The 23,042-nt window shown below is 45.9% G+C and overlaps 1 protein-coding gene across 10 annotated transcripts in view; it reads left to right on the forward strand.

The window, feature by feature from the left end:
- NRXN2 (neurexin 2) overlaps positions 1–23,042 on the forward strand; it is a 2,537,771-nt gene that overhangs the window by 1,992,675 nt on the left and 522,054 nt on the right. For all 10 annotated transcript variants that reach the window (XM_082270633.1, XM_082270634.1, XM_082270627.1 and 7 more), the window contains one exon: positions 7,983–8,154. In XM_082270633.1, the coding sequence (XP_082126759.1) occupies positions 7,983–8,154 (172 nt within the window). The remainder of the gene's footprint in view (positions 1–7,982; positions 8,155–23,042) is intronic.

Raw genomic sequence — 23,042 nt, forward strand, 5'->3', positions numbered from 1 at the left:
AGGCATAGTCTGTATCGGTACGTGTGAGATACACCTTTTAAATTTGTTTGGCGCATCTCCTTCCACCGCCGAGGATTGCAGGGTGCTTCAGTTTGCCTCCTGTTCCGAACTCCTCATACTCCTCTTCCTCATCCTCCCTTTAGGGTACAAAAAATTGTAATCGGGGGCCTAGTCTGTGTTTGTACGTGTGAGATACACTGTTTTATAAAAATTTTTCTATTCCGCTATTCAATATACACCCTTTTGGGGTAAAAAAAATTAAATTGCGGCATAGTCTGTATCGGTACATGTGAGATACACCTTTCAAATTTTTTGGGCGCATCTTCCACCGCCGAGGATTGCAGGGCGCTTCAGTTTGCCTCCTGTTTTGAACTCCTCCTACTCCCCTTCCTCATCCTCATCCTGCCTTTAGGGTACAAAAAATTGTAATCGTTGGCCTAGTCTGGGTTTGTACGTGTGAGATACACAGTTTTATATAATTTTTTCTATTCCGCTATTCAATATACATCCTTTTGGGGTGAAAAAAATTAAATTGCGGCATAGTCTGTATCGGTACGTGTAAGATACACCTTTTTATATACTTTTTTCTATTCCGCTATTCAATATACTCCCTTTTGGGGTGAAAAGAAAAATTAAATTGTGGCATAGTCTGTATCGGTACGTGTGAGATACACCTTTTAAATTTGTTTGGCGCATCTTCCACCGCCAAGGATTGCAGGGCGCTTCAGTTTGCCTCCTGTTCCGAACTCCTCCTACTCCTCTTCCTCATCCTCATCCTGCCTTTAGGGTACAAAAAATTGTAATCAGGGCCTAGTCTGGGTTTGTACGTGTGAGATACACCGTTTTATAAAAATTTTTCTATTCCGCTATTCAATATACACCCTTTTGGGGTGAAAAAAATTAAATTGCGGCATAGTCTGTATCGGTACGTGTGAGATACACCTTTTTATATACTTTTTCTATTCCGCTATTCAATATACACCCTTTTGGGGTGAAAAAAATTAAATTGCGGCATGTTTTGCATATTTGACTGTGAGATACACCCGTTGTATTTTTATACTGTTTTTCGATTCCGCTATTTAATAAACACCCTTTTGGGGTAAAAAAAAATTAAATTGCGGCATAGTTTGCATATTTGACTGTGAGATACACCCGTGCGATACTGTTGTTGTTTTGTTCCGCTGTTCAATAAACACCTTTCTAGGGCAAGATCATAAATTACAGAAATATGAGGAGAACGTCAAGTAGGGGCCGTGGCCTGGGACGATGAGGTCCTCGACCCCACATGGAATGAAGGTCATGCAGGTGACCTGAGTAGTTTGGAGGAAGAGGCGGTGGTCGCACAGAGCCACCAGCACAGCAGAAGAGGGAGCAGGGTGCAGAAGCGGAGCGGCCGTGCCCTAGACACTACGCCTGCTACTGTCCAACGCAGCAAGGGACCGAGCGCACCAAAGCCAGCTCAAAGGAGTTCATTAGCGTGGAAGTTTTTCAGACAATGTGCTGATGACAGGACACGAGTGGTTTGCATCCTGGGCAATCAGAGCCTGAAGCGAGGCATAAACCTTCTCAACCTGAGCACAACCTGCGTGATCAGGCATCTAAGTGCAAAGCACGAGCTGCAGTGGAGTAGACACCTTCAAAACCAAGAAAGGTCTCTGGCTCATCCTGCTTCCTCTTCTGTTGCAGTCTCGGCCTCTTCATCCATCTCTGTAGTGATACCGGCACCTGCCACCCCGCAAACAGAGGATCTGTCAGCAACACCACCACCTGGGTCACCAACCATCTCCACAATGTCCCGTGGAAGCGTTCAGCTTTCCATCTACCAAACACTTCAGAGGAAGAGGAAGTACCCCCCTACCCACCCGCGATCCCTGGCCCTGAATGCCAGCATTTCAAAATTATTGGCCTTTGAAATGCTGTCATTCCGTCTGGTGGAGACACACAGTTTTAAAAGCCTTATGTCGGTGGCTGTCCCACAGTACGTCGTGCCCAGCCGCCACTACTTTTCCAGGCAAGCCATCCTTTCCCTGCACAACCAAGTGGGGGAAAAAATCAGGTGTGCACTGCACAACGCCATCTGTGGCAAGGTCCACCTAACTACCAATACGTGGACCAGTAAGCACGGTCAGGGGCGTTATACACTGGGTAAATGCAGTGGTGGCTGGGCCTGAGGCGGATAGCAATTTGGCACATGTCCTTCCACCACCAAGGATTGCAGGGCGCTTCAGTTTGCCTCTTGTTCCTAACTCCTCCTACTCCGCTTCCTCATCCTCTACTGCCTCCTCATCCAGTCAGCGTAACACCTTCACCACCAACTTCAGCACGGCCAGGGGTAAACGACAGCAGGCAGTTTTAAAACTTGCCTGTTTGGGGGAAAAACCACACACCGCGCAGGAGTCGTGGAGGAGCATGGAACAGCAGACAAATGAGTGGTTGCTGCCAGCGAGCCTCAAGCCCGGCCTGGTGGTGTGCGATAACGGGCGAAATCTCATAGCAGCTCTGGGCCTAGCCGGTTTGACGCACATCCCTTGCCTGGCGCATGTGCTGAATTTGGTGGTGCAGAGGTTCCTTAAAAACTACCCCGATATGTCAGAGCTGCTGCAGAAAGTGCGGGCCGTCTGTGCGCACTTTCGGCATTCTCACCCTGCTGCTGCTCACCTGTAAGCGCTGCAGCGTAACTTCGGCCTTCTAGCTCACCGCCTCATATGTGACGTGCCCACAAGGCGGAACTCCACCTTGCACATGCTGGAAAGACTGTGCGAGCAGCAGCAGGCCATAGTGGAGTTTCAGCTGCAGCACGCACCCGTGAGTCGCTCTGCAGAACAGCACCACTTCACCACCAATAACTGGGCCTCCATGCGAGACCTGTGTGCCTTGTTGCGCTGATTTGAGTATTCCACCAACATGGCCAGTGCCGATGACACCGTTGTCAGCTTAACTATCCCACTTCTATGCCTCCTTCAAAAAATGATTCGGGCGATGATGGAATAGGATGTGGCACAGGATGAGGAGGAGGAGGAGAAGGATGAAGAGGTAACATTTCCAAGGCTTTCAGGGCAGTCATTCGCAAGTGGCTCAGAGGGTGGGTTCGGTTCCTGCACCCACAAACGCCAGGGACACAATTGTCCAGCAGGGGCACAGTTCTGGAGGATGAGGAGGAGGAGATGGAGGAGGAGATGGAACCATGTTCACAGCAGGGTGGCACCCAGGCCAGCTCATGGCCATCACTGGTGCGTGGCTGGGGGGATACAGAGGACACAGACGATACACCTCCCACAGAGGACAGCCTTTCGTTGCCTCTGGGCAGCCTGGCACACATGAGCGATTACATGCTGCAGTGTCTCCACAACGACCGCCGAGTTGCCCACATTCTAACTTGTGCTGATTACTGGGTGGCCACGCTGCTGGATCCCCGTTACAAGGACAACGTACCGTACTTAATTCACTCACTGGAGCGCGATCGCAAGATGCGCAAGTACAAGCGCACGCTGGTAGACGCGATGCTGCTGGCATTCCCACCTGACAGTGGGGCCACAGTGGAAGCACAAGGCCAAGGCAGAGGAGGAGGAGGAGGAAGAGGTCGCCAACGCAACCAGGGCAACACCAGCACCTCAGAAGGCAGGGTTAGCATGGCCGAAATGTGGAAAAGCTTTGTCAGCACGCCACAACAAACAGCAGCACCAGCAGCTCATATGGAACGTCTTAGCAGGAGGCAGCATTTCACCAACATGGTGGAGCAGAGCAGTATGTGTGCACACGTCTACATGTAGTGAATGACGGGTCTGCCCCCTTCAACTTCTGGGTCTCCAAATTGGGCACATGGCATGAGCTTGCCCTTTACGCCTTGGAGGTGCTGGCGTGCCCTGTAGCCAGTGTATTATCTGAACGTGTATTTAGCATGGCTGGGGGCGTTATCACAGACAAGCGCAGCCGCCTGTCCAGAGACAATGTGGACAAGCTCACGTTCATTAAAATGAACCAGGCATGGATCCCACAGGACTTTTCCGTACCTTGTGCAGAATAGAGATGGATACAGACCTTACCCAGCCATTGTTCTATTTTTGATCTTTCTCACTCTTTTGGGGTGTACCCTCATTTAAAATGACTGAAAAAAAGCAGTGTTGGCTACCTCGTCCTCCTCCACCGCTGCTTCCACCTACACCGCCCATAGGTGTGCGCAGCCTATTGCATTAGGGTGTGCACCCCAAAGTTTAAATACACATGCATGTGTTTGCCTACATGTACATGGCCCCGGTACATTACTCTCCCTGCTAGCAAAATGAAATAGAAGTGTGTGGCACTTCTCTTATGGCAGAGCAGGTCCGAGGGAGATCTTTCCCATCTCCTCACTGGCAAACAGAGCGATAATGCTAATGTTCCCTAGGTGATTAGGGTGTGCCCAGGCACACCCGACACACCCTGTGCGCACGCCTATGACACAGCCACATCCACCACCACCTCAACCTCCCTCCTACTCCATATGGGCCTCGTCCTTCACAGATGAAGAACATTGTTTTATTTTTCAGTTTTTTTTTGTTGTTTTAAGTTATTTCCCTATCCACATTTGTTTGCAGAGCACTTGCCATGCTCTTAACTACGTTTACTGTCATTTGCAGCACTCTAGCCCTTTCCATTGGTGTTTTAGGGCCATTTTAGTGCCTGAAAGTTCAGGTCCCCATTGACTTCAATGGGGTTCGGTGTCCGGGTAAAGTTCGGAAAAAGTCCGGGACACGGACCCGGACTTTTTTTTCAAGTTCGGCCGAACCCGCCGAACACGGACATCCAGGTGTTCGCTCAACTCTATCAGCGTGTGTTCCAGGCCCGCGATATGTGGCTTGGGGCGCTTAGGCTGCACCTTATGGATCCAGGATGTCCCGCCTCACCTGGGGGAATCACCTATCTTCCCACACAGCCCCAATTAAAATCAAGTTGGGAGTGTATGGTAATTTTATTATACATTCTTTTGGTGTGCCTATATGTTTTGCATACAATGTGAGGATGGCATGTATTATTATTATTGCACATCTCAAGGTATGTACCTAATCTCTATTACCTCACTGGATGTTGGATATGAGTCTGTGGCATTGTGTCTATTTGTTGATATAACCAATGAGTTCTAATGAATTTTAACACCTGTCTCAAATTTGTTAGGTCTCTAGTACCATTTTGTATTATCAGTTTTATCAATGTCATCATTTATCTATTTTTTATTTTCATTTTTACTATTATTATTATTGTTATACTTTATATATTTCTTTCTCCTTTATCTTAATTGTGTCACTGCCACTATACACTACTGTTTAAACACTCATTGTGGGACAATCACCCGGAGGGACACAGGTTGTGGACAGAGCAGGGATTTTTTTGCATCTGTTAAGCATTGATATATCTGCACTTAAAGGTATGACTGGATATTTTCGATTTTTAGAGATGGGCTATATGGCACTAGTGGGAAGTTTCTCCGGTTACTAAGTTTTCTTTACATCTTTTGTCATTTTAAATCCTCTATTCTGTCATCTGGTTTGGTTTGCTTTAAACTACAATAGGTATACACTGAAGGTGTGTGCACAATGGGCATGTAATCTATATTTTCATACATATGCTAAACCAGAGATGTTTCCCTCCCCCCACCCCTCAACAATGACTCAATTTACCTCTATTATTGTGTCTAAACTCTTGAATTGGCAGGAGTTGGTGGTATTTTCTTCACCTTTTGGGCACTGTTAGGAGCCCCTTGGGGGGGGGGGGGGGTTCTGTTTTGCCTGAGGATCCACTCCAAAAACAGTTTTCCATCATGCATCATTTACATTTTTATGAATGTTTCATGTTGGGAGAGATCATTATCTCTTGTTGAACCAATCCCTTAATAATGGATATTGTCTTTTTCTTGATATCCATTGTAAGTTTCATAAGTTATATTGAAGCACTGTTTAATGTTTACTGTATGCACTATATATTTGATCATGTATTATATGTTTTTTCCTTTCCAGCAACCATACTCAGCTGCACTCCTTGAGCCTCTGAGGAAGCATATTTTTTTACATACTTGTGCCATTATACTTACAGAGCCTTGTGAAAGTATTCGGCCCCCTTGAATTTTACAAACTTTTTCCACATTTCAGGCTTCAAACATAAAGATATAAAACTGTAATTGTTTGTGAAGAATCAACAACAAGTGGGACACAATCATGAAGTGGAACAAAATTTATTGGATATTTCAAACTTTGTTAACAAATAAAAAACTGAAAAATTGGGCGTGCAAAATTATTCAGCCCCTTTACTTTCAGTGCAGCAAACTCTCTCCAGAAGTTCAGTGAGGATCTCTGAATGATCCAATGTTGACCTAAATGACTAATGATGATTAATAGAATCCACCTGTGTGTAATCAAGTCTCTGTATAAATGCACCTGCACTGTGATAGTCTCAGAGGTCTGTTTAAAGCGCTTAGAGCCTCATGAAGAACAAGGAACACACCAGGCAGGTCCGAGATACTGTTGTGGAGAAGTTTAAAGCCGGATTTGGATACAAAAAGATTTCCCAAGCTTTAAACATCCCAAGGAGCACTGTGCAAACGATAATATTGAATTGGAAGGAGTATCAGACCACTGCAAATCTACGAAGACCTGGCCATCCCTCTTTCAGCTCATACAAGGAGAAGACTGATCAGAGATGCTGCCAAGAGGCTCATGATCACTCTGGATGAACTGCAGAGATCTACAGCTGAGGTGGGAGACTCTGTCCATAGGACAACAATCAGTCGTATACTGCACAAATCTGGCCTTTATGGAAGAGTGGCAAGAAGAAAGCCATTTCTTAAAGATATCCATAAAAAGTGTCCTTTAAAGTTTGCCACAAGCCACCTGGGAGACACACCAAACATGTGGAAGAAGGTGCTCTGGTCAGATGAAACCAAAATCAAACTTTTTGGCAACAACGTTATGTTTGACGTAAAAGCAACACAGCTCATCACCCTGAACAAACCATCCCCACTATCAAACATGGTGGGGGCAGCATCATGGTTTGGGCCTGCTTTTCTTCAGCAGGGACAGGGAAGATGGTTAAAATTGATGGGAAGATGGATGGAGCCAAATACAGGACCATTCTGGAAGAAAACCTGATGGAGTCTGCAAAAGACCTGAGACTGGGACAGAGATTTGTCTTCCAACAAGACAATGATCCAAAACATAAAGCAAAATCTACAATGGAATGGTTCACAAATAAACATATCCATGTGTTAGAATGGCCAAGTCAAAGTCCAGACCTGAATCCAATCGAGAATCTGTGCAAAGAACTGAAAACTGCTGTTCACAAACGCTCTCAATCCAACCTCACTGAGCTCGAGCTGTTTTGCAAGGAGGAATGGGCAAACATTTCAGTCTCTCGATGTGCAAAACTGATAAAGACATACCCCAAGAGACTTACAGCTGTAATCGCAGCAAAAGGTGGCGCTACAAAGTATTAACTTAAGGGGGCTGAATGATTTTGCACACCCAATTTTTCAGTTTTTTATTTTTTAAAAAAGTTTGAAATATCCAATAAATTACGTTCGTATATCTTTACGTTTGAAGCCTGAAATGTGATAAAAGGTCGCAAAGTTCAAGGGGGCCGAATACTTTCGCAAGGCACTGTATGTTCACTATGATGTTCATATAAACAGGGGGGCCTCTAAATTGGGGTTAAATATGGTGTGCAGAATTATTAAGTTTTTAGAGGGTAAATATACCCAAAAAATATGTTTAATGAATTTGTAATAAAGATATATTTTTTTAGCATGCAAGTGTTTGGGTGAATTATTCTGAAAGAAGGCTCAACACCATTAAAAATCTTGTCTTCCTTTAAACGTTCTTTCTAGGTTAATTTAGGATGCGGTGTTGATCTAAAAACTAAACTCACTTTTGTTGAAACCTTCCTTATGTTATGTATATTTTGGAATAATGACTGATATATGCACTAACTGTTCTTTATTTTGTTTCTTTCTCTAGGACCAAGGCACAGTGGGGGTGATTTTTAATGTGGGCACAGATGATATAGCTATCGAAGAGCCAGGGGCCCTTGTAAGCGATGGGAAGTATCATGTGGTACGATTTACACGTAGTGGGGGTAACGCTACCCTACAGGTGGACAGCTGGCCGGTCAATGAGCGATACCCTGCAGGTGAGGAAAGCTATTATGTAAATGAGTTTTTGGGATACCGGTATCCTAAAAGTGTACGCGTCTTCAAATAATTTGCATTTAAAAAGTTATTCTTCATATTATAGCTGTCTTGTATAAGCCAATCAATTGATTAATATGTTTATATTAAATTATAGAATTAATTCCACTTTAAAGCTTCTTACAGAGACCTTCCAGGTCTCTAAAGTACACAAACATCCAGGCCCCTGTAAGAGAAGAACTCCTTAGCTCAGCTCTCCTGGTGGCTCATGTGCCCCAGCTTCTTCATGTGCCTCTATCCTCCACCACACATTGTGGTTCCTTCCTGCTTTGTCCTGCAATGACATAATGGTCATAAAAGGAGTCATCAAAAAGGTAGGAGTCACAGTCACTCGAAAGTGTTAAATGCTGCAAACTCTGGAGGCTGCAACAGTGGAACTATGGGGAAGTAGGACACATGGGCCTCTGCTGAGGCAACTTTAAGAGCTCTTTTCTTGCAGAGACCTAATGGAATGCGTTTTTTAGAGAAATGATAGAATCTCTTTTAAATCTATACTTATTAGGTATAAGGAGAAAAAACAAAGTCATTAGAAAGCCCAAGATGAAAGAAAAACAAAAAAAAAAAATAGTTGGCACAGCCCAGCAGCTATAAGCCAGAAATTATTTTCCACACCTTGGTGGGAAAATGTGTCTGAAATCAAGCAAATCTGTTTCAATGTAAAAAATATGAAGCTGGGTGAAAGAGGGGGGGGGGGGGGGCTTTATTTCTTTTTTTCTACATCTAGTGCCTAATGCTGTTCGTCATTAACACAATGTTTCCAAGGTCAAACATTATAATAAAATTATAAAAACATAAGAATTGACACAGAGGTTATAAATACCTATATATTTTAGTTTTGATTTTTATATTGGGGTTTGGATAGTTTTATGTACCAATACTTGAAATTTAGACTCGTCCTCTGCTTAAAGAAAATGTTGAACCAAATTTTGGCTGTCAACTATATATAAACTACCTGCTGTATGGTAGCGTGTAGTAAAAGATTTGAGATCCTAATCTTTTAATGTATATGACTGAATTCTGACTAAAAAAATAAACCTTAATTAAATTAAGAAAAAGTACTCATAAATCTAATGCTTAAAATCATGTGGCGATTTGATGTTAGACATTCCTAACTTAGCATCTTAATTAATATCTAAACAGAACTAACTAGCATTTAGGCTTTAATCCTTTCTGCCTCCACTACAACCACATATAGTTAACTGAAACTCAAAATTATAATTGGAATGCAAGATTTGGGAAACGTCTAGAATGGTTACTGCAATTCTTTTTCTTGAAAGACCTTTGTAAATAAATTGATCAATGTAATTTATTGTTTTTTAACAAGACTGATATTACTAGCATACTATTTTGTATGCAGACATTCTTATTTGCAAACATCAATATAACATAACTAACAACATAACTAATATTTCCACCAGCGCAACCAATATAAAATGCAATCAATGTAACAAGTCCCAATTTTGTGTAAGAATTCCATGCAAGTCTAAGTGATGTTCAGAATAATGTAACAAAAAGTTCATAGTATTCAGTGACTTTAGTGACTACCACCTCTAGCTGGAATGCCTGCTCACCTTTAAGCAATGACCCCACTACAAAGTCCTAATCGCCTGTTTGTATAGCTCTCTGGATGCCACAGGGAAACTCTTCCACAAGACATCCCTGGACCACGATGAACTCCTCTAGGAATCTCGATCAATCGTGTATGGCTAAATAATAATAAGGGGTAAGGTAAAAACTACACACAGGGATTAAAAATACTAAAACAAGAACGAAAAATTTTACTGAATAGCGGCTCCTCCCACCAGCGATAGAAATTCTGGAATGTATTTTCTGCATGTCATGCTTTGCAATGGAAAGGTCCAGCCGGACCTTTTCAATTTGAGATGTTAGTGCTGCCTGACAGGTTTGTATGGCCTCCATTATATGTTTGCGTGCACTGCCCTCTATCTTTCCTTCTCTGGCGTCAGCTCCAAGCATTGTCTCCTGTTCCTGTGAGGGATTATCAGGCACTCTTCTAATACCATTCATCCCCATCTGCCCAGGACTAGAGTTGAGCGAACACCTGGATGTCCGGGTTCGGTGGGTTCGACTGAACTTGAAAAAAAAGTCCGGGTTCGTGAACCGGACTTAACCCGAACTTTGCCCCGATCCCGAACCCCACCGAAGTCAATGGAGACCCGAACTTTTGAGCACTAAAATGCCTCTAAAACAAACAAGAAAAGGGCTAGAGGGCTGAAAATGGCAGCAAACTCATCTTAAGAGCATGGCAAGTGCTCTGCAAACAAATGTGGATAGGGAAATAACTTAAAATAGCATAAAAACAGAAAAATAAAAAATATTCATCTTGAATGATGTAGGAGGAGGACGAGGCCCATTTGGAGTAGTAGGTTGAGGTGGCGGTGGATATGGCGGTGTAGGTAGAGGCGGCGGTGGAGGAGGAGGAGGAGTCCCATATGGAGTAGGAGATTGAGGTGGCAGTGGATGTGGCGGTGTAGATGGAAGCGGCGGTGGAGGAGGACGAGGTAGGCAACACTGGTTTTTGTTGTTAATTTTATTTCTTTTTAAATCAGGGTACACTCCAAAATAGTTAGAAAGATCAAATACAACAATGGCTGGGTAAGGCCGGTATACATGTCTATTCTGCACAAGGTACGGACAAGTCCTGTGGGATCCATGCCTGGTTCATTTTAATGAACGTGAGCTTGTCCACATTGGCTCTGGACAGGCGGCTGTGCTTGTCTGTGATAACGCCCCCAGCCGTGCTAAATACACGTTCAGATAATACACTGGCTGCAGGGCAGGCCAGCACCTCCAAGGCGTAAAGGGCAAGCTCAGGCCATGTGCCCAATTTGGAGACCCAGAAGTCGAAGGGGGCAGACCCGTCATTCAGAACCTGTATAGTACGTAAGGAACGGTAAGGAACTGTATATGGTATATGATAAGGAACGATGATGGTGGCGGTGGGGGGGGGGGGGCTTTTTTCTCCCTTCTGGGTTGAGTCTGGCCTTGGAAAAGGTATGTGTCCCTGGTTGTGGGCCGGGCTCTCCCAAAGCTGTCCAAGTTCTGAGGCCTTCTGGTAGGGACGGGGCTGCACTGGTCTTGCCAGGGACCGGGATTCTGAAAAGCCTGTGGTGTATGTGCCCCTGGAGTGGCAGTCCAGGGGTTCCATAATTCATGGTGGATGGCAACACTATGAGTATGGCACCAAGGACACTGCACTTCCTACACTAATTTTTCACACCTGCCTCTAGGGCCGGGTCAGGAGTCAGGACCTGAGAATTTTTTTATTCCTGGCCGAAGGGCCTGCCATAGTATTGCAACGTGGCACTAACCTTGCATTTCTCCACTATCCCTCTCCCCCCTTTTATGTGTTGTGTGTCTCACATTTTGTGTTTTGTATTGTGGCGGTACACTTTATTTTGCACAGCGTGATTAGTAGAGTGTAGGTCCTTGGGCCTGTCCCTGAAAGTCTTGGGAGGGGGTGGATATGGCCTTCTGGCTTGGTTCGCCCTCTCTCATGGGGTCTCTTTTCGGGAGAGCCCCACCTTGTACTTGGGGTGGTCTGTTTCAGCAGACCTCCTAAAGAATGGGGCTGCCTGGTTTCGGCAAGGTTAGCCAGTGTAAGTACGCCAGTCCCTGTCAGGAGCCTTGCACCCCAGGGGATCAGGGTCAAGGACCATGTGTACACCCTGTGCACTTTTTGTTTTTCACTTTTTTGGTGTGCACTTTGTTATGCACCCACCGGGTGATAGTCTGAGTGTGTTCACACACCAGGGGCTTAAAAAAAAAAAAAAAACAGCTGGTGGTCCTGGTTGTTGTGGCGTGCTGACAAAGCTTTTCCACATTTCATACATGCTAACCCTGCCTTCTGAGGTGCTGGCGGTGCCCTGGCTGCGTTGGCGACCTCTTCCTCCTCTGCCTTCTGATTTTGCTCAATTTCTGTGCAACTCCTACTCTTCAATTCAATATCATGTGCTAAATGGCTGTTTAATTTTGTGATTATAACAAGAAGCTCATTATACATTGTATTTACTATATTACTATGTCATTTTCATTATAGAATTATATATTTTCTATGGATTTTAATGTATGATTATTAATAGTAGACATGTATGTTCCAGAAATAATATGTCTATTCAATAAAATGTTTTCTATATCTATTATTTTGGTTTGTCTCCTATAGTCCATGAGGGACACCAGTGCAGTTGTTCTGCGCACAAATTGCAATTGAATCACTTTCTGAAAACATGTATTACTGCAATGTGGCGACAATGGTAGAACCTCAGCACTACACCTAACAAAAAAGGGATTGTGCCTCTATAACCAAGGATAACCAATGGCCACTGACTAATAAGGTGAGGAAATTCTACCTACCGGGGATAAAGGAAGCATACGCCACGGCGCACACCTCTTATTTAATTGTAAGACCAGGGGTTCAATATTGTCTTGCTGATAAACATCCAACATTGGACCCACTTTGATGCCCAAATACACCATATCCTGCACCCATTTCAACGGTGTCTGGGTATCAATTAAAGGGACGAGTGGATGTAATGGAAAAAGGACAGACTTAGACCAATTGATACGTAAACCAGAGAAGAGACCAAAGATATTGAATAGTTGTAGGGCCCTATGTAATGAGGTAGAGGCATCAGCCAAGTAAATCAAGGTGTCGTCTGCATATAAGGACAATTTCTCCTCAATAACACCTACTTTAATGCCACGGACCCGTGGATCCGCCCGCCACGGGGGGGAGGGCTCAGAAGTAGAATCAGTCAGGAGGGAGCAGAGGACTGAAGGCAGTGGTAGGGTCAGCAGCGACAGTAGGTCCACAACATCAATTGACGGGTCTGTGCGGGAAAACCGCAGACCAAACAGAAATAAACATAACCGCCAATCGCGTTTAACTTCCGTAAAACTAACAGGGGTATATGCTAATGCCAGGAGCCTAGCTAATAAAATGGATGAGTTGGAAATGTTAGTACATGAGGATGACATAGACCTTGTGGGAATAACAGAGACTTGGTTTGACCCCTCACATGACTGGCTGGCCAATATCCAAGGGTATTTGGTGTACCGGAAGGACAGGGTAGGAAAAAGAGGGGGAGGGGTATGTCTCTATGTCAAGAACAATATAAAGGTGATAGAAAGGAGTGACATTACGGATGGGATGAGCATGGATTTAGAATCTGTGTTAGTTGAACTCGATAGGGAAGAAGATAAGAAAAAAGTAGTTGTGGGGGTTTGCTATAGGCCACCTAACCAAGGGGAGGAGGTAGAGCAGGAATTTTTAGCACTAATGGGTAAAGTGGCAAAACTGGGATCAGTCATCATATTGGGGGATTTCAATTATCCCGACATTGACTGGGAAGAGGGGACTGCACACTCACAGAAGGCCCGTCTATTCACGGAAACCTTACAGGATAATTACATGTCACAGTTGGTTGATTCCCCTACCAGAGAAAACGCAGTCCTGGATCTATTGATCACTAATGACCCAGACATAATCTCGGAGGTAGGAGTCCAGGACAACCTGGGCTCTAGCGATCACAGGATGATCACATTTAGTATAAATAACAATATAACAAGGCAAGTGGGGAACATAAGAACCCTAAACTTCAGACGGGCAAACTTTCCAAAATTGTACTCATTGATGGAAAGGGTAAACTGGGACCAAACCCTGGGATCCCTGACCACAGAGGAAAAATGGGAATGCTTTAGGAACATATTAAGCAAATGTATCTTGCAGTGCATTCCTATGGGAAATAAATTTAGAAGAGACAAAGCCAAACCTGGCTGGCTAAACCGTCGCGTTAAAAAACTTATTAGGGGAAAAAAATTGGCCTTCAAGAAATATAAATCAGAGGGCACAGTATCGGCCTTCCAGCAATACAAGGAGGCAAATAAGAAAAGTAAACAAGAAATCAAGATCGCTAAAATCAACTTTGAGAGACAAATAGCGGAGGATAGTAAAAAAAAAACAAAGAAATTCTTTAAATATATCAACAGCAAAAAAACTAGGGCAGAGCATATTGCACACATAATTAACAATGATGGGAGGATGGTTACAGAGGACACTGAAAAAGCAACCGTGCTGAATGCTTTTTTCTCGTCAGTCTTTACACAGGAAAAGGAGGGGTACACTGACCATGACTGTATGGTTAGTAGTAGTACACAGGACTTGCCACTATGGCTAACAGAGGGTGAAATCAGGGAAAGACTGGATAAACTTAACACAAACAAATCACCAGGTCCGGATGGCGTACATCCGAGAGTACTCAAGGAACTCAGTAAGGTTATATCCAGACCACTGTTCCTGATCTTTGCTGACAGTATTAGGACAGGAGATGTACCAGGGGATTGGAGGAAGGCTAACGTGATTCCGATATTCAAAAAGGGCCAGAGGCATATCCCGGGAAATTATAGGCCTGTCAGCTTGACATCAATAATATGTAAACTTTTGGAGGGGATGATAAGGGACTATATCATAGAGTATGTTAAAGACAACAACATCATCAGCAGTAACCAGCACGGGTTTACAAATGGGCGTTCTTGTCAAACCAATCTCTTAGCATTCTACGAGGAGGTGAGCTAGATAGGGGCAGACCAGTGGATGTGGTGTACTTGGATTTCGCTAAGGCGTTTGATACAGTTCCCCACAAGCGCTTAATTTATAAAATAAGGTCTGCAGGTATCGACAGCAGGGTTTGCTCTTGGATACGGAACTGGCTAAAAGGCCGTGTCCAAAGGGTGGTAATAAACAGCGCATACTCAGACTGGTCTGAGGTAGTAAGCGGGGTGCCCCAGGGCTCAGTCCTGGGACCAACCTTGTTCAATTTATTCATAAACAGCATTGAGGACGGGATCAGTAGTTCGTTATCAGTTTTTGCAGATGACACAAAATTGGCCAGGGCAATAACTGCACAGCATGAAGCAGATATCCTACAGAATGACCTGGACAAAATTACGGAGTGGGCAAAGACATGGCAAATGAGGTTTAACGTGGAGAAGTGTAAGGTTCTGCACTTGGGGACTAAAAACATAAAAACACAATACACGTTAGGGGGGGAACCCTTGGGGGAATCAAAAATGGAGAAAGATCTGGGAGTCTTGGTTGATGATAGATTAGGCAACAGCATGCAATGTCAAGCGGCGGCTTTCAAAGCCAACAGAATATTAGCATGCATAAAGAAAGGGATGTGTTCCAGAGATAAGACTATAATCCTTCCACTTTATAAAACTCTGGTCCGACCGCATCTGGAGTATTCTGTCCAGTTCTGGTCGCCAGTCCTCAGGAGGGATGTGTTGGAGCTGGAGAAAGTCCAGAGAAGGGCAACTAAACTGATTAGGGGGTTGGAGGACTTTAACTATGAAGAGCGGCTGCAATCGCTCGATTTATTTTCCCTGGAGAAGAGACGTCTGAGAGGGGACATGATAGCAATTTATAAATATCTTAATGGGGATCTCAGCTTAGAAAAAAAAGCTGGAGAGGGTTTGTATCCCACCCACCGTGGACCTCATAGTCCCACCTAGAGGGTAAGTGTCAAAAGAGGGCACCCTATTACCCCCCCCCCCCCTAAAAAAAAAAAAAAGGGGGGGGGAGGAAACTCTGGCGTTTCAATAAAAAAAATAAATGTATCAGATCACCCAGGTATCCCACAAATTGGCCAGGTAAAACATCAAAAAAGGAATCGCATCTAATTGGGAGTACATCACTACATGACATGACACCATGTCTCATGTCACCATGTTTCGATTACTCCCATAAGGAATACATATACACATATATCATTATCATTAATTATATTTAAATTATCATAAATTGTCGTGCATTCCAGGCATTCCAAAAAAAAAAAAAAGAGGGAGAAAAAGGAGTAAACGTATAAAGCAAAAAATATCAAAATCACTATTACTCCGTAACCAATATATTGGTACTCCAATATTTGAAGCTACAATCACAGTAAGGGATCTCCAAAATGTCTCCAAATATCTCCAATATCTCCAATGACATCTAGATCCATTATTTGTCAACAAAAAAAAAAAGGGAGAAAAAAAAAAAAAAAGAGGAACAGATTCGGATTCAGTCTTGCTTATATGTCTCAAGCCATGATAGCACCTCTTTAGGAGAAGAAAAAAACGCACATGATCACCGTCCTGAACCCGCTGTTTAGCCGGGAGTGCTATACTTAAGCCCTTTTTCCCTTAACTTAAAGCGGGCTTGGTCGAACGATTTCCTTTGACGTTATGTTTCAACAGAGTAGTCAGGAAAAATAAAAAGTTTACCACCATCAAATTTCACTTCACCCTGAGAGCGGGCTGCTCGTAGGACAGTGTCCCGGTCACCATAGTGAAGGAACCTGAAAATAAGCCTGCGGGGAGGGGAGCCAGGTGGACCTCGCGCTGCTGGTATCCGATGCGCCCGCTCCACTGAGAAGTAGGTAGAAAACTTAGCGTTTGGTAGGATGGACGGGAGCAGGTGTTCAATAAAGGTCACTGGGTTAAGTCCTTCGGACCCCTCCGGAGACCAATAATCTGCAGATTATTCCTGCGGTTTCGGTTCTCTGCATCTTCCGCCCGCACCTCCAATTACTTAACCTTAGCCTTAAGCATTTGAATATCCGAATGATGGCCTTTCTGTGCGTCCTCTACCTCCGAGACCCGCAATTCCATCCTGGTCACTCTGTCCCGAAAGGTGTCCATATCTCTACGGATAAGCCCAATATCTGATTGTACACTGTCAATTTTAAAAGTCAGGGCTGTCTTGCAGTCTACTATGGCTCGCATGAGTGTCTCCAAACTTGCAGGTGGCTCTGATTCCCGGATCACAGCAGTCTGGTCAGTCTGAGACGCCATAGTTACCATAGGCTTGAGCGGTGAGGTCAGTGCTTCAGCCGCACGGCGTGTTTGTACACCCCCCTTGCTCTTTGGCACCCCTTCCAAGGAGTAAGCAGTGCTTGAAAAGTCTGGATGGCCGGTTTTAGTGCAGTCTGCCTGGGAAGTTCAACAGGATGAATGCCAGAGTCGGGAGCTCAGTTAGCACACTTCTGCTCCCGGCGCCGCTTTGGACACACCCCCCTGTGGAATTAACTTATTGAAAATTAGTTACCTTCCGAAGTTTTTGTATTTTTTTCGTAATTCCCCTAATGATATGTCCAAAACCTTCTTTTCCAGACTAGACAGTATGGTGACAACCTTCATATGGGCCGGGCACACTCCACGTGTCGCAAGGCGTACGCTGTACCTCCCACTTTCAAGAGGGGGTTTAGCGTTTCCCAACTTCAAACTTTATTTCTGGGCGGCTGTACTGGTGACGGTCTGGTGGTGGTTCTCCCAGTCCAAGTTTAATTCCGCAGTGACACTAGAAGCAGCCCTATTGGGATCTTATGCGGCTCTTAGTAATCTTGTTTTTTGGGGTGAACGAGCGCATCCCCAGATTACCAGTCTGATGAAGACGGTGCTGCGCATATGGACTCGGGCACGGGTGGTATATAAGAAACCTCTATATATATATATATCCCCCCACACTCCGCTGTGGGGTAACCCTAATCTACCACATTTGCAACAACTTCCTGATCCCCAGGTATGGGCCGCCAAAGGGATTGTGACCATGAAACATGTTATTAAAAATGGAAGACTCCCAGGGTTTGAGGTTTTCCAGCTCATACATTTACTGCCTAGCACTATGGAATTTCGTTACTGGCTTAGCCATGCTATGCGGGCTCAGTTCCAGGGCCCGGTTGTCCTGGAATCGGACCCTTTGGAGAAAATGTTAACTTTTAAGGTTATAGGAAAAACCCTCTCTGCTATATATCTCCTCCTTTCAACGGACTATAGTCAGAGAATGTATAATAAATGGAAGGGGGATATTCCAGACTTGACTGTTGAAGACTGGGAGGACTCGGTTAATAGTTATATTCCCTCAATGATAGCGGCCAGGGATAGATTTATACAACTTAAATTCTTACACAGAGCATATTACACGCCTCAACGTTTTGCTAGGATATACCCTATGAATGATCCTTCTTGTACTAGATGTGGGCGTGATATTGGTACCTTTTTACATGTTGTCTGGTCGTGTCCTGAGCTGGCATCCTTTTGGAAAGCGGTGACGGACACTATAGGGGACATCTTTGATATTACGATTCCTCTGGACCCAAAGGTAACTTTATTGAGCAATCTTACAGAAGTGGTTGGGGATAAATATGCTAAAATGTGCATCACTTATGCCCTGTTTTATGCCAGGAGAGAAATCCTTCTGCGGTGGAAGCTACCTGAGTCTCCCACCCGGACAACCTGGATAGCCGCCGTTACTAAGACACTTCCATTCTATCGTTTTACTTACGGCAGTAGGAACTGCCCTCAGAAATTCGATAAAGTTTGGTCAGCATGGATTGATGCTGTAGGTGTGCCAATGTCACCTGCTCTACAATGATAGAAGCAGGATATGATTTAAATCCCCCCCCTTTTTTTTTTTTTTAAATATATATATATATATATATATTTATTTAATATAATTCTCCCAATTATGTTTTTTTTTTTTGTGTGTTTTGTGCTTGCATGTACGGATAACTTGTGTGCAGAGTAATGTATCTCAGTTGTAACTATTTGTCTTGTTTATATGTTTAATAATAAAAGAAAAATTAATTTGTAAAAAAAAATAAGGTGAGGAAATTACCTGAAACTGGATAATCTCATGGGAAAAAGCCCCTACAGCCATGGTCAACAAGGCGGTTTTTTGAGTCACGTGGGCAGGCTGTAAAGGTCTCCCATCAATAGCCTTAATGGCAAGTGGGGAGGCACGAGATTGCAGAGTTATGAAGTGCTGCGACACTGAAGCACTATCTATGAACAAGCCTGCAGCCCCAGAATCAATTAGAGCCTGGGTTTTGATGGAACACTCAGACCAGGAAAGAGTAACCAGAACTAGAGGCTTATCCTTCAGGATAGCTGGGGACGCAAAGATTCTACCTAAGGTCTGTCCCCTACGGGATCTCAGGTGCGGACGTTTCCCAGACTGTTAAGACAAGACTTAAATAAGTGACCTGCCTGGCCATAATCTCTCCCTCCTCCTAAAGGCCCTCACTTCAGCAGAGAGATGCGTGAAGCCCAGCTGCATGGGCTCTACTTCACTGTAGGACTCGGGCCCAGGAGACAAGGGAGGTGAGGGGGACATGGCTAGGTATGCAAGTTTCAGAGCCAAATGTACAGGAGTCTTGCACAAGCGCTCCTTAAAGGAATGTCTCTCTCGGAGTCTGGTATCAATGAGAATGGCAAACGAGATCAACTCCTTAAAATTCTTAGGTATGTCTCAGGCTGCAATCTCATCTTTATTGTTATTCAAGAAACCATGAGAAAAAGCAGCCAGGAGAGCCTCATTGTTCAAACTTCTGCTGCCAGAGCACGGATTTCTTTGGCATACTCGGCAACAGTTTTAGTACTCTGTTTGAAGGATATGAGGCTTTTGACCAGTGGCGGCTGGTGCTCAAAATTTTTTTTTGGGGGGGGGGGGCGCAAACAGGAAAATGTAATAGGCATTGCTTTGCGGCAAAAAACGCTGTAAAAAATTGCGTGACTTTGTGGTTGCAAAAGTGTGAAAAGGGGCCTTCAGTAATTAAGGTATAGTTTGCCCCCTTTCAATGCAGAGATGCCAGCGTGCCCCCTTTCATTGCAGAGATGCCAGGGTGCCCCCTTTCAATGCAGAGAGGCCAGTGTGCCCCCTTTAATTGCAGAGAGGCCAGCGTGCCCCCTTTCAAAGCAGAGAGACCAGCATGCACCCTTTCAATGCAGAGAGACCAGCGTGCCCCCTTTCAATGCACAGTGACCAGCATGTCCCCTTTCAATGCACAGTGACCAGCGTGCCCCCTTTCAATGCACAGTGACCAGCGTGCCCCCTTTCAATGCACAGTGACCAGCATACATGCCCTCTTCAATGCAGTGACCAGTGTACATGCCCCCCTCAATGCAGAGACCAGTGTACATGCCCCCTTCAATGCAGTGACCAGCGTACATGCCCCCCTTCAATGCAGTGACCAGCGTGCGTGCCCCCCTTCAAGCAGTGATCAGCATACATTCCCCCCAATGCAGAGACCAGCATACATGCCCCCTTCAATGCAGTGACCAGCATACATTTCCCCAATGCAGAGATCAGAGTGCGTGCCCCCTTCAATGCAGTGACCAGCATACATTCCCCCAATGCAGAGATCAGCGTGCGTGCCCCCTTCAATGCAAGTGACCAGCATACATTCCCCCAATGCAGAGATCAGCGTGCGTGCCCCCTTACTTACCTGGAGCAGCAGCAGCGGCGGGTTGCTTCTCCTCAGTCCCGGGCTGGTGGCGCATCTCCTCCAGTCCTCCCGCTCCCGCCCTTCTCCTTGGCCAATGGCATGGGGTTTGCCTTGCGGCCAATCAGGAAGCGCGTGTCGGACACGTTTCCTGATTGGCCAGGAGGAGGATTGGTGTGACAATAGCGAATTTTCATTCGCTATTGTCACACAATGGGTGGGCTCGGGCGCACTGCTCTGCGCCCCGGCTCCACCCTTTGCATCACCCTATTAGAGCCTCTGGCTCTAATCAGGTGATTTAAAAAAACCCATTAAGCTGCATGCGTCCGGCGCCCCTGCATGCAGATTAGGGGGCAGGACGCATGGATGGGGGGGAGGCGCCCATGCGCCCTAAATACACCGGCCGCCACTGCTTTTTGACAGCAGAAGTGGAGCGAGCGGGAGTCTCAAATATTCTTTAAAAGTCGGTCCCAAACTCAGGGTAATTCTGGACAACGGGTTTTTGCGTCTCCCATAGAGGTTTTGCCCAAGCCGAGGCTCTATCAGAAAGCAAAGAAATAATAAAGCCTACTTTGCTTCTGTTGGGAACGCCTAGGGAAGAATCTCAAAATATATTCCAACCTGGTTAAAAAACCCTCTGCAGTGAGCTTGATCGTACTGGGGAAGCAGAGCAGAGCCAATCATACCTCTTAAAGAGGTAGTATTAGGGGTGCCTGCACAGAGACCGGAGCAGCAGCAGGGATGGCTTGCAACACTAGTAACACAGATCAGGAATGTAGTCAAATATAAAAGCCAGGTTTTGGATGCCAGAGGGGGTAATCTGATGAGCATGAATCCGGAACCCAGAAGTCAGCGTTGTCAGAAGCCAAAGATCAGGAATCAGAAGAGACGTCAGCCAGGCAAAGTCATACACAGGAACACAGCAGACACACACTGGGGATTTTGACCATGTGAGGGCACGAAGGGATTGATCAAGGCAGTTTAAATGGCAAACTTTCAGATGTGCCCATGATGATTTACACTCTTGTAAGTGTTTTTAACCACTTGTAATAAATGTACCCGTTTTAATACTGCACTTAGTGGCGCCTCCCCCCCCCCCTCTTTTTTCTTGTACATCTTACAGAGCAAGTGCACTCTCTGAGGATGGCAGCCAGAACTACAGTGTAAATTTTTCTGCATGGACAGCAGACCCATGCTATGCCCTATATTACAGGGGACCTCAAACTACGGCCCGCGGGCCGCATACGGCCCTCCAGGGTCCGAAACCCGGCCCGCCGAGGCTGCCTAACCTATGATCAACACGGCCACTCTCCTGCTTTTTTTTTGCGAGTGCAGGAAATCGGCTCCTTAGCTGAGAGGAGGCAGGACGGAGAGAAGACATCCTCGGGTCTGAGAGGAGGCGGGACGGATTGCTTAGCTGGGAGGAGACGGAATGGAGGTAGAGAAAAAATTTAATCAGGCAGCTCTGCATTATTACAATCATGCTCGACCTCCGTCCCGCCTCCTCCCAGCTAAGCAGTTCGCCCCGCCTCCGCCCCGCCTCCTCTCAGACCAGAGGATGTCTTCTCTCCGTCCCGCCTCCTCCCAGCTAAGCACTTTGTCCCGCCTCCGCTCCGTCCTGTCTCTTCTCCGCAAGTAATCGGTCCCGCCTCCTCCTGTCAGCAGTGACGTAATGGCGCCGGCGAGGCGCCATTTTTAAATCTGAAGTAAAGAACTGCAGTGGCCCAGCAGTAGCGCGTGCCTCTCATCGCGGCCAGGTAAGACCCCTCCACAGCCTCTGACCACCTCCCCCTGTACCATGTCCGCAGCCTCTGACCACCTCCCCCTGTACCATGTCCGCAGCCTCTGACCATCTCCCCCTGTACCATGTCCGCAGCCTCTCACCATCTCCCCCTGTACCATGTCCGCAGCCTCTGACCACCTCCCCCTGTACCATGTCCGCAGCCTCTGACCATCTCCCCCTGTACCATGTCCGCAGCCTCTGACCATCTCCCCCTGTACCATATCCGCAGCCTCTGACCATCTCCCCCCTGTACCATGTCCGCAGCCTCTAACCATCTCCCCCCTGTACCATGCCTGCAGGCTCAGACATCTCCCCCCTGTACCATGTCCGCAGCCTCTGACCATCTCCCCCTGTACCATATCCGCAGCCTCTGACCATCTCCCCCCTGTACCATGTCCGCAGCCTCTAACCATCTCCCCCCTGTACCATGCCTGCAGGCTCAGACATCTCCCCCCTGTACCATGTCTGCAGCCTCAAGACATTTCCCCCCTGTACCATGTCCACAGCCTCTGACATCTCCCCCCTGTTCCATGTCCGCAGCCTCAGACATCTCCCCCCTGTACCATGTCCGCAGCCTCAGACGTCTCCCCCCCTGTACCATGTCCGCAACCTCTGACCTCTCCCCCCTGTACCATGTCCGCAGCCTATGACATTTCCCCCCTGTACCATGTCCACAGCCTCTGACAACCCCTGTACCATGTCCACAGCCTCTAACCATCTCCCCCCTGTACCATGTCCGCAGCCTCTAACCATCTCCCTCCTGTAC

Source organism: Pelophylax lessonae (genome assembly GCF_965119305.1).
Source record: "Pelophylax lessonae genome assembly, chromosome: 10".
In the NCBI taxonomy this organism is placed as follows: Eukaryota; Metazoa; Chordata; class Amphibia; order Anura; family Ranidae; genus Pelophylax; species Pelophylax lessonae.